The sequence below is a fragment of the Strigops habroptila genome, chromosome 3, assembly GCF_004027225.2.
Source record: "Strigops habroptila isolate Jane chromosome 3, bStrHab1.2.pri, whole genome shotgun sequence".
In the NCBI taxonomy this organism is placed as follows: Eukaryota; Metazoa; Chordata; class Aves; order Psittaciformes; family Psittacidae; genus Strigops; species Strigops habroptila.
Window position 1 is genome coordinate 50856614 of NC_044279.2, and position 13093 is coordinate 50869706.

A 13093-nucleotide genomic window follows, 5' to 3' on the forward strand; every position below is an offset into this window, starting at 1 on the left:
ACGGTCAGAGTTTATGGGGAACTATAATTGATAGAGTTGAATGATTGATGTTTTTCACATGCATCTTTCCCCTTCATTTAAATGGGTCTTGAGTTTTCTTTGGTGCCTTTCCTTTCCTGGAAAATGGGGACCTTCATTAAGTCTGAGAAGGTGGTGTCAGAATGATTTTCTGTGACTTTCCCTGTCCTGCAGAGCAGTTGCACATGTGTGTCCTGCATAACCAGGCATGGTGCAGAGGCATCCCACCCTCCCCATCCTCCCCAAAAGTGTTGCTGAGTGATTTAGCAGGTATTACAGTCATGTCAGCATTGGATAGCACCTGACCTAATCAGCCAAGCTGACATGACTGCATTAACCCCACGACTCCCTCTACAGACACAGCTAACATGTCTGCCTGTAATTCCTAAAGTTTTTGATATGTAGCTGACTTGAAGAACTTAGGGCTTCATTGTGTCATGTAGACTGAACTAAAGCCTCTCCCCTGATAGCTTTATTTGGAGTAGGCTCTTCCTCAGCCATGGTCTTATTGAGTTCACTGGTATCTCTTTTTATAAAGAGTTTTGCACTACACTGTCAAATACAGAGGTATACAGACTGTAACAGACAGCTACAGGACAGTTCACTGCATCGTGGAAAGTGTTGACACTGAAAAGACTTTGGATTCTAGGTTGATAGAATCATATAAATATTTTTGGTCTTCCTTGATTGTATGAGCTGAGAATCAAGACTGTCAAGAGGGGGATGAACAACCAAATCACTTCATCTTGCTGGAGCATAAGCAGGTGGTCAAAACCTGGGCTGTGCAAAAGCTTCTGTGTCCATGTGGGAGGTCAGTGGTGGCCTTTCTGTCCAGAAATGCTGTGGTGCCCAGAGAGTGTGCATGTCTCCACCAACGGAGATATTCAAGACCCCACAAACTACTCTAGTTGACCCTACTTTGAGCAGGGGTTTGGACTAGATGACTTCCAGAAGTCCCTTCCAACCTCTATTATTTTTGGACAATATGGTAAGGAGCTTATTCAGTTCTTCTAGGTTATTTGTATGCAACAGCTATAATGAGCCTGCCTTCACATTTTGTGTGTTTGATTGATTATTAAATTTGTGAAATTAACTGTTGGACAAAAAATGAATTGCCTTTTTCTCTGCCAAAGCAATGTTTCTCTAATAAGCCTCCAAAAGCAAACCTGAGTATTTAATAGACAATTCATTAAATGTAAGTATTTTCTACTTCAAAAAAAATATTAATGAGACATAAATCTGTACTGGAAAAATATTAGTTTTATATTTTACCCTTGAGATAAATCACAAAGGAAGCTGCTCGATAAAATGTAATTCAATTGTATGATGTATTTTTAACAGCTGTGATGCCAAAAGTAAAATATTGTATGTAAGAGACCTTTTTTGGCCCATGGTGCATTCAAAAAGGTTTGATGATCTTAATTATCACTGTATAAAATACTAACATTTTAATCTAAAATTGCGGTGTGTAACTGACGCCTCATGTAAAGAGAGTTCATGTCAAATAATGTGTGCATAAATAAAAATACATTATTCTGCTGAGAGGTTTTAGCTATCTGCATTTTAAAATCTGCAAATAATTAATTTCACACATTTATAGTAATTTTCCAGTCCAGAGGAATTAAAAGATGCATCCTATTTCTTTGTCAGATTAAATCCATATGAAAAGGTATTTTGTCACCAAAATATTAGCCAGATGGGTCAAATCCGTATTCATTTGGTATTTGCTAATGGGATTATCAAGAGATGTTTTATCTTTGCCTCACAGTCAGATCAACTTATTCTATTAAGTTGGAAATATTGTATTGCAAATATTTTTAATATTTCTGGATATTGTTTCCGTGGTTGATTTACTATTTCTAGGTTACTGTACTGTGAGATCAGAATCCTGTGGATTCAGATGACATTAGTTAAAATTAAAGGCATCCTTTCTTATGGTGTTTCTTATCTCAGAGGAATTTGTATCTCTCCATTGCAGATTGTAAACTCATCGTTGCACAGCAAACTTGAGCAGTGAGGTAGTATTTGCATTTTCCTTCTACTCACGTAACCTACCCTGTTCTTTAAGTTGCCCTCCCACTCACACATTTTTGTCTATATGAAAGGACATTTGCAAACATTTTCCCCTTGTTACTAACTCAGTCCTGTTCCAGCATTGAGAACCTGTCAATTGCTGCCAGAAATTAAGCACTGTAACAATGACACCTGCTTTGAGCTGGATTAGATGACACATTGCCTGAATGCTAGCAATAGGCAGCCACCTGCCTGCATTACTAACTCCACTGGAGCTGAACCTCTGGAAGTATTTTCAAAAGTAAAAATAAAGCTTTACCCCATCATCAAATTCTGCCTTGAGATTTCATATAGAAATAACTTTAAATTGTAATCATGTGACTGTCCCCTTCTATCAAGTTATTCTGTATTTTATATGTCAACATCTTCTTACGTCAAAATTGTTTTGACAACAGCTCCCTATTTATTAGTCAGGGCTTTCTTTTTTTACTCTTCATTCTTTCTGCTTTTGCCCTCCACTTTCTTTAAAGTCAAAAGCTTCTTAAAATCCTAATCTAAATGTAAGCAGTGTATTCCCGTTTTTCACTAAAACTGTACTTTGTACTGTATATGTGAAAGATACTGGCACTATTAATGACTAGATTCCTCTGATCTATGAACATGGAGGTTAATGCGTATGAGTATGTAATATTTTCCCTCAAACTGGACATATATTGACAGTATCTAAGTAATTACCCTGTGGTAATGTACGCACTTTTGAAAAGTATTGGCAGCATATTACTGCTGCTTTTCCAGCTGTATGGAATTACCCTTGTGAATTTACATTTACTTTAGTTTTGCAGAGGAATAATGGTTTAATCAACTAAAATTTACTGGGTTTTGTTTTTCCACTTAGTTCACTCCACATGGCAAATCAATCTGCGCTATTAACATAACAGCGGAACCTGAAGCAGTTACTGTTTACTACTCTGCATTCAGACGTCATACGGAGCTTGATTATAGAGAGAATTCTTGCTAGATGAAGGATGTTGATTTTATCTCCTTTTCTGGCTTTTCCTGCATTATGGTCTTCACCTTACGTTTGCCAAAAATTAAAGAACTCTTCCCATTCTGGGTTTTTAACTTGTCTTGCAGCATCTTGCTAAAGTAGTCAAGGTCAAATTCTAGTTGCTGGATCTGTTTCAAAATCTTATTTGTCTCCTTTTACTTGTATGAGGAAGGCTTTAAAATGTAAGGAGAGCCATGATTTTGAGTATTTTTTCTTAAATGATGATAGGGAAAACACCTTAGTGGTAAATCCTGCTTGCTTTTCCCTATTGTTATGCATACATAAATGAAAGCATTGGTTTTTTGCAGTTCCCTCCCTAGTAGCCTCAAGGCAAATAAACAATTACACCATTCAACTGGAGACACTGTAATTTTATACTTCTTCAAGGTTATATGCTGTGAATCTCTTTTCTCAACTTTCTTAACTTTTAGACTCAAGAAATGCTTGTATTAAGGTGAGTCCTACAGGGTGGTTTTTTTTTTGTCTTAAAATGACTTCACAATTTTTTTTATGAAAAAACCCAAAAAAAAGTCTTTGTTGAATGAGAATGTTCAAGATGGTACTTGACAAAAGATTCTAATCTCTAGCCTTGATCCTGGAAGGCTGCCTGCAAATACAGCAAACTGTGGGCTTTTCAAGAGACATTCAATGTCAGCATAACTTTGCTTCCATTCAGACTAACAATGATAACTTCAGAACAGGCAGAGTCAGGTTAATAGTGAATATAACTATTTAAATCCTGCCATCAAAAGGAGTTAGAATGCCTGCATGAGTACATGTGAGTTTAGTAGCCAGGACTTAAATTAAATAGCAGTTAACACCACTCTGTGTCCATGTTCAGGAGAATAATAACGTGCCCTTTACAAGGTTTCCTTGGCCTAGCTGATGACTGCAACTCACCAAAGCGGGTGTTTATGCTTTTGGAGTTACATAAATGGTCCCTGCTTTAGTCTCTTCCACTCCTTATATAGCAATACTGGAGAAGAATATGGAACTTCGTTTTTAAACATGTTTGTGGTTAATTTGTTTTTGTGGGAAGTACTATGTCTGTATAAACTTAATGGTAGTCTCGCCAGAAAGGCAAGTCTGTAATATGTGGATCTATAGTCTAGGACTGGCAGCATTGTTGTGGTACTAAAGTGGTTTGTCAGTGAAGCCAGAAAATTTGGGAATTAGTGAATATCTCCAGTACAGAGATAAGGGCTATAGAAACTTCTGATTATCAAATACTGATCTAATATTTTCAGGAACTGTGGAATATGATTTCCATCTGTAGAAGGGGGTTGGGGAGTGGAAAACAGGAGGAGGGGAAAATTACAGACTGTGAAAAACAGTAGATTAATGGCACTGAACACTGCAACTCATTGTATATTGACTATCTGTAACGCAGCCTCTGAACTCTGGTAACCTGAATTCTGCCATACAAACCGGTTTTGAGGATCAGGGTTCAGTTAAGCTATATACACCTTGCTACTGCTTCTCAATCAGAAAAATAATTAAAAGAAATATCTTGTAAAACCAAGTTGTTTAATGAAGAATGCCATCTTTGCGCTGGATATTTTGAATTTTCATGTATTTTCACATCCAGGTGCTTGTAGTTTTCAACAAGCATTTCTCTAGAGAAGAGTGCAGTTCTTCCATAGAAAATATTCTTTTCTCCAGCCCAATTCAGTAAGTGTGTTGCCCAGAGGCTGTGAAATCTCTGCCTGTGGGGAAATTCAGGACTCAATGAGACAACCCCCTGAGCAACCTGATCTCAGTTGGACCTGCTTTAGCTAGTGTTAGCCCAGATGATACCCAGAGGTCCCTTCCAACCTAGATTAGTCTGCAATTCTCTGATTTTGTCTCTTGTCACACTGGTGCACTGCTCTGAAGACCAGCAAAGATGTTATTATTGACCAGAAGAAAATCTGGTTTGCTATGGATATTCCTTCTCAAGAAATCAGTTTGAAACAACCAATTTATTTGAATGCTGGTGGCCTGCCACCTATCGTATGGTGATAACTCTACAGGCACTGGTGCTGCAGGTCAATTTCAAACGCTTATTCCTTTTTTGTGTTTGCGAAGTGTTTTATCTCATTGTCTGTCCCTTCGATTCCTCTGTCTGTCTTTCTTCATCATCTAGACATCACTTTCTCGCAGATTGCTCATGTCAATAGTCATCTTACTTGAATTTCCAGGGGGAGCAATGTTACATTGATTTTCATTTGCATGTTCCCATAATGTGAAATTGAGTTTACTTCTCCAAACCATTTAATGAGCCAAGCCTCAAAAGCCAATTACAACAGAAGAATGCTCCTCTCCTCTCAATGAAATATTTAGAAGCTGAAGGAGACTGTGTCTAAATACTAACCTAGCAAAGAGAGGTTAGGAGATTCCATTCACTAGAGATTTTTGTAACTAAGATGGTGTTCTTGATATTTATCTTTTTTTAGGTATTTTGATTAGCTATTTTCTCTGTAGATTAAGTGAATGTGACATTTCATTCACTTACTTCTCCATCTGGATTTGTTCTTCTCTTTCCAGTCTTGTTTTTCTCAGGTTTTCTTAATGCTTTCCTTTGTGAACACTTAACATGAGCAAGCCCAAGAGAAATGGATTTCCATATTAATAATTTAGCATTATTATCTCTTTCTTCTGAAAATAACTGAATCTCTCAAATGTATTTTGGTTAGATCTTCTGTTGAGAGAGCTGATAAAAAAATATTACAAGATGTTGAGTAAAAGCTATTCTTTAAATATCTGTATTGTAGTAACTATATTGAAGTTTTTCATGTTTCCATGTGACAACACCTAGCACATAAGAAATCAAATTTAGATTAAGACGATGTTCACTTTTGAAACAGCATTTCCACAAGTCATGTTACTGTGGCTGCCATATCTAGTGAGGTTTAAACTACAGTGTGCTAGAAAATGCCTGTAAGCTTTCTTTAAAAGAAAAGCCTATAAACTGTTTAACAGCCATCACTAAATTTACAGGCTGTTTTTAATAAATTTCCTCCATTTCTAAATGTCAAGTATGTCAGGACCATAGTTTCCTTCTGCATACTGGGCTTATTAGATAGTTCTTTTGAGTTTTGATGTTTTTATGATTTTTTGGTTTTTATCTGAGCTGCTTATGACAAAATTACCAGTCCATTGCTGACTTACTTAACCTCAGCTTTGAGAGAGGAGTTTCCAGGAAATTTTTAGAATAACAGAACTTAGCCTTGGTTTTGTGATATCTACTTGCTAAATTCTCATGGGAAAATAAAAACCTAATTTGTGAAATGTACCTATAAAGAAAAACATCATTACAGGCCTGATTTAGAATCCGTAAAAGTCAATGAAAAGAGTACAACTGAATTTATCGTTTCTGAAGCAAGTCTTTTCGGGGCATTTTGTTGCTGTTCAGTCATTTCATGTTGAAATATTTTTTCAGAAAGTCATCAGCAGAAGAGCAGCAAGACTTTTTCTGCAGTTTTTAATACCAGAAAGGCACTTGTTCCATTATGTGCTAAATCCATTTTTTCATGCAGCCTTACAGTACTTTGGGGGCAAATATTTTTCTGTGTTCATTTTTGAGGATTACAATATGCTATTTGTTTAAAATAATGTTAATTCTGTAGCGGCCGGGTTGGGGGTTCTGTTTGTTTGTTTGTTTGGGTTTTTTGTGGGTTTTTTATGTACTAAAGAAAATCATATGCATATATATGTCTTAACTGTTGGAGCTTTCATTCCTGTCACATCAAAAACTGGTAATAATGTTTTAGCTGCTCTAAGGACATGAACATGCTATAGCAATTTCAATAATCTCAGCATCTGTCAGGATAGTGGTGGAGAATCAAACAGGTATCAAAAGTATAAATGTCAGCCTCCCACCCAGGTAATCACTGTAGCTTCCAGATGAACAAAACTAGATTTATGAACTTCTAGTGAATTATGTTAAGCAAGGATTAATGTGAGAAACATTGAATATACTACAGTGTATAAAAAACTAAGAAATCATCCCTAAAGCCAAGTAACAATTTTCTTGCCCTGTTTTCTCAGTCTTCACACTTGCCTGTTCTCATAGCCTGTACACCTTTACCCATCTCCTGGGTATTCCTTGAACTCAGCCTGTAGTAGTTGTCCCTGTTAATGTCATCCATGAAGTTGTCTAAAGCTGTATTGTATGCATTTTTATGAGAATTTCATGTATTTTTATTAGAATTTGAACAATTCATCTTCCAGTGTTAACATGTGGCTGTCTGTGTTCTCACATTGGCTTCAGCCAACCCTGCTTTCTTGTAAAGCACTATTCTCCTCCTGACAGAAAACATAAATTTCTCTCCTTCTCCTCTTTACTGCATATTTCCATTCTTCACCAGACAGTCTTCCCTTAGGTAACAGCCATTCTGGTGCACATACCCTACAAAAAGCTCTCTTCATGCTGCACACAACCCATGGAAAAGAACATGGTAGCACTGCGAAGAGATCTTACTGGAACAGTCATGGCCCTCAACCTTCCTGTGCAACAAATCTGTGCAATATTATGCTATAGGGAGCATCAGATTTCCTTTCTCCCTGCTGGCTTAACTTCTAACATTTAGAATTCATGTCACGAAGAGGGAAGCTGGAAGAAGGGAAGCTGGAGACCATGGCTCTGTAGCTGGAACTTCATTATTTGTCCACGTAAGACAACAACAATAAGACCACACTGTTGTACGAACTTTCCTTGATTGCTAGATTTGCCTCCACACATCTACACTTCTGTGCAAGTGCAGAAAACCAGGTGAATTGGCAGAATCAGGTCCTGACTTGCCATTTAGCTTTTAGCTGAAGTTCAGAACCAAGCTTCCAGACCCAGATTTACCCACCAACCCTTTTCCACCCCATACTTGAATAACCCACAGCTGCATGTCAGCGTCCCTTCCATGTCATCTTTTCCATTTGAAGGAAATGCACATGCACGCCAGAAGGGAATCACAGCATGGCTTTTAGGAAACTAGAAGGAAAATGGGTGAACAAAATGCTAATAGAACTACACATACTTGAGGAAGAATGAGAAGTGAGAGGGGTGACACAAGACCAGAAAAAATACGTGTTGACCACTGACCACAGTTTCTTTCTTTTTTACTTGAAAATGTAAGCCCTGGTGCGTGTTTCATTTTTCTTTTGCAGTCATCTCTAACAAACAGTGACATCATCTTTGTGAAGTTGCATGCACCTTGGGAGGTCCTGGGCAAATATGCTGAACTAATGAATGTAAGAATGCCTTTCAGGTAGGTGTAGTTCTATTTTGTCTCAACCTCCAAAGTCACACAATACTGTAAAACTAATGTAATAATAACACCAAAATGCACATGGAAAAGCTCTTCTATAAGATACCACACATCTTCAGAAAATATAAATGGGGTACCTTAGATACCATACTCATTGCTCTTTCATGTTAATGACTGCAATTTCAATACAATACTGGTTTGAAAATAAGATGAGCTGTAGTAGTGCAGCTGTTTTCATGGGGTATTCTATCCTTAGGCCCTTTAACCCCTTCAATGCTGGAGCCCCCTGCATACTTGTGCGTTGCTGTTTTTTAAATGGACATTTCATTGAAATCAATGGGAGGTCAAGAAGATCCAGGTACGTAAGGCTGCACGGAAGGTGCATGTCTGTTGGACGTATCTGGTATGTTCAGCACCTGTAAATTGCTTGTATAGTGTGTAATTATGGAAATACAGATTATAAATAAGTATCCCATCTAATAGGAGAACAATTCAGACTGTAAATGCTTTTTTCTGTGGAGAAATTAAAGTACTTATATTAAATGCTACTGATAACCAAATTCATTCCACATAGTCATTCAGATTTTTTTTTTATTATTTATTTATTATTATTTGCATGTTGGGCTATGAAATTTTCTATGTAAAATACTGATCTTACTCTGCTGGTTATCAGAACTGTTAAAATAGCATAAAGACTTCCACTGGAACTGGCCAAAACCCATAGACTGTGAGCTCTTGAATCTTCTTTCAATTAGCAGATCTTACAAATGTAAAACTCCATTGATTTTAATGGAATTACTCCTAAGCAAGAAAAGCATCGGACCCAGAACATGCAGCTAGTGAGCTGGTGTCCTTTGTAGGATTTCTTCTGTTTTCTTCTTACTTAAGGATGAAATATGCCTCTGGTATGAGACAAGCTGTAGCAGTATAGAACTTGCTAGGAAAAATGGATGTGAATTAAGGACAAAATTGCAGGCTTATTGTGTACATATTTTGGTTTTAATTTTCACAGCAGATCTTCAACTGTCCTTTCTTGTGCTTTTAGTGCTAAAGAGAAAAATTTAAAAGCTATCACAAGTCATTGCAAGATTATATTATTTTTAAAAAGCGTTCTAGCCATAGAAACAATGGGCCGGACCAAAAGTGTACCTGCTTTGAATTCTGTGTCATTACTTGAGATGAACCTACTCCAGTAGTCGGATAAGGTCTCATGATTAAGAAATACACAAGGAACTCAGATTTTAGTCACTGTGAGAAGCTTGTTCTTTCCTGATCTGAAGTCCCTTTTTTGAAATCTTTCTTCCCTGATCTGAAGTCCCTTTTTTGAAATATATCTCTCAGCAGATGGCAAAGTAGATGCCATTCAGATTATACAGAAAGCATTGAAAATACTGACGGTTTCTTGACCTGCTTCAAGTCCACAGCTTCATTCTTTCCACACCCACAAAGAGAATTATTACATTACTGTTAAGAGAAAATCATGGTGATTTACTAATGTCTGCTGGGTCGGCTCTTAAATTTGATTTTAAGAGCAACAGTACTGTTTACCAATTAAAAACAAGGACCAGCATTTTACAAAATGTCTACTAGTCTAGACTGCCTGTTTCCAGGTGCCCTTGTCTAACCCCCTGATTTAAGGGCTACCGATTGCTTACAGCTCCCAATATTTTAGGTTGGAATTGTCCAAGGTCCATGCATCAGTGAATAAAATCCTTGCTGTTTCAAAGCAGGAATGACAAAACAGTGGATATTTGAAGGAATATCAAGAAGTGGATGGCATCTTCAGAAACACTTGGCTTTGACCCTTGTCTATTCCTGCTGAGTAGATCAAGATAAATAACACTATCTTGTGGAGCAGTTGGCTAAAGGGGGCTGGCCACCATGAAACTGTTTTGAAAATTTCACTTCACCAGCACAATATGGACACTGAAAACAAAAATAATGTCAAAATTGTATGTGTTACGTAAATTGTAAGTTCTGAAAATTAACCTGGAATACTAACCAGGGTTTTTTTCTATCGTTTATAAAGCATCAGTGCTGTGTTATTTTAGAAAGCTCCCAACCATGCTTGTTTCTAAGGCACTAAGAGCATTCCTACAGTACATTTAATATACATGAATATTCACAATTTGTGTAGTGTGAACCCTTCGCTCTCCAGAAGTGGTACAGTTCAGCCTTACACAATGGAACCTCTCAGGATACACAGAAACCACCTTGATTTAGCAATGACCTTCAGTGGATAACAAAGTCAGCCTCTGAAATCTTCCAGTAAGGAGTATCAGTCCCAAGCCCACACCTAAAACCCCTCAGATTTTCTTAACTTTCATGAAGACGTGATCTCTCTGCTGAAGGCAGTGGGTCAAGTCCTGATGGCTGTGGTGTTATAGGCACATGCAAGGAGAGCAAGAGCTGCTAGAAGCAGAGTGGGATGGGAGGTGGACTCCCAGTTCTGGATCTACACTAAATGGTTAGGGGGCCACCCTGCCCTATAGGTCTGGTCGGGAAGCAGGCCAAGAGCATGATCAGCATGTGTCTGCTCGTGCACCCTTGTCTGCTCACTTGTTCCCCATGTGCACTCCCACACAGCTTATTGCACTGACAACAGAAATCAGCTGTGCCTGTATGAGGGGCGGAGGGAGTGGCTGCATACTTGGGGGGGGTGTCAAGCACATGCTCAATTGCTTGCATAGCCTATATTCTGTTTCAAAGGATGTTACCCTAAGACCAAGCAGTGGTCCCAGTCGGTACTGCATGTGTTACAGCATATTGAAGCATCAGGTACTGCTTTCCTAAGTGATTCCCCCTTGTGTTTCACCAACTACAGCTTTTTATCTTTGGGTCCCTGTCATTCACACATGACAAATAGCAGAAAAGGAGAAGACAATGGGAAAAGTATGACCCTCTTGCAATTCAAATGCCACCAGAGTCTCTGTGGCTTCCTGTGACAGTTCTGTTAATCTCTCTTTTAGTCTCTTCCTCCACCTCTTACAGGCTTCTGTCTTCAATCTCCTTTCCTTCCTTGCTAGTTCATACTGTAACTGACGATGGGTTTTCTTCTCGACTGGCTTCATTTTTGCTGTTCTTCCAGGAGAAAAATCTATTACCTGCACCGTCGATACAAGTTCATGAATAGGTGAGTATGATTCTTATGCCAGTCCAGTTTATTTTCGTTTGGGCCGAATAAAAATAGTGGTTAAGGTCAAGCTGGAAGAAAAAGTTTATTAGCCATGTTTGTAGGAAGGAAGAAGGGAGCAATTACACACTAGGACATCTGCAAAAACAAATACAGAAGTTGCATTTTTAAGGTATCTGCAATGTGAAGGAGGTAATTCATCTTATCAGTGTTGCCTTTTTTAGGAATAAGGAAATATTTCTCAGTCAATGGAGTCTTTTAAAGAAGAAGCAGTGTGTTAGAGTAAACACTATCTCTTTCTTTTCATGTAGGTCATTAGGGAGTTTCTTGGGGTTAAAATACCTCAGTTTTTTTGGGGGTTTTTCTTGTTCTTTTTTTTTTTTTTTTTTTTGTATTTCCATCATTTCCATGCACCTTGCTTATTGGTAATAGTGATGTCATTATTTTTTTATTGCTTCCTCTGTGGGGATGCTTAGTACTTCGTTAATAAATAGGAAAGCAATGAACCAAGTTCATCTCTGGTGTAACTTTATTGAGCTTGAGAGAAGAGTATTTTTCAAGAATCTTTGAAGTGCTTTCACTCAATTATTAAGTATTTTCAAGGTTATGTTTGATGCCTAGTTTATGTCTGACTTAATGCAGTGAAAAACTTCTAATGCTGCAATTTGCATTTTCTTTTTGATACCTTAGACAATTAAATTAAAATATCTCTAAAAAGCCTAAAAAATACACGTGCTTGGCAAAGACCACATCATATGTTACCATTTAACAGCACAGTGTTGCTGATGTACCTTTTAAAAGGGTCTAGCATTTGCTTTACTGTGTCACTCTGAGGTCAGTGGAAATATTCTCATGAACCTCTGAGGGAAGAATTACATTTGAAAAATCTGCATTTTGGAGTAAACATCTGTATCGCTTTGCAGATAATGTCATTACATGAATATGCATGGGAAAATAAATCACCTATTATCACTCTGATGTATAAGCATATTAAAAAGTAATTTGCGTATTAAATTCCATCACAGTGTGCTGGTAACTTGAGAGCATCAGTGTTGATCTTGCATTACAGTTTTTGCTTCTTATATTAGTAAGCACCAAATGAGCACTTTGTGGAGTTAAGGCATTTTACCTAGTCAGCCCAGGCTAAAAGATGCACACCATTCTTCTAAAGCTTGTTGATCGTCCCCCACTTTCCATTCCCACCTGACAATAAATACTATAGCGGCTGTTAACTTTGGAATTTGTCTTGATTTTAATTAAGACATGGCTGCTTTGACTAAAGCAATAGATAGGAAGGAGTAGGTGAAGATTCTAACATTTATATATGTCGTATGAAATTTTCTTTTCCATTCCTTTTCTTACAAGCCAGGATGTGATTTTAAATCATTATGGCAAGAGGTATGATCTTTTTCTGGTATTTTAGTTCCTGAGTGATGAGAACACTTGGCTAAATTCAATTTTTATGTTCAGGTCTATACATAGCTACTTGAGGTGGAAAAGCTGTGACTGAATAGTCCCAGTGGGAAAAAAAGAAAACATATTCAGCTTTATTTTCATTTTTGTGAAACTCAAATGTACAGCTTCAATAAAACTATTTCCTCTACTCCTAGTTCAGTGAAGATTACAAGTAACTGAAGT

At 37.5% G+C, this 13093-nt stretch overlaps 1 protein-coding gene across 4 annotated transcripts in view; it reads left to right on the forward strand.

Annotated features, from left to right (window-relative positions):
• The window catches only part of ANO4 (anoctamin 4), a 231453-nt gene that overhangs the window by 151111 nt on the left and 67249 nt on the right, over window positions 1-13093 (forward strand). For 3 of the 4 annotated variants that reach the window (XM_030478484.1, XM_030478485.1, XM_030478486.1), the window contains exons 7-8: window positions 8222-8322; window positions 11411-11455. In XM_030478484.1, the coding sequence (XP_030334344.1) occupies window positions 8222-8322; window positions 11411-11455 (146 nt within the window). Of the gene's footprint in view, window positions 1-8221; window positions 8323-8578; window positions 8681-11410; window positions 11456-13093 lie in introns of all 4 variants that reach the window. The other variant, XM_030478489.1, reaches the window with a different exon arrangement.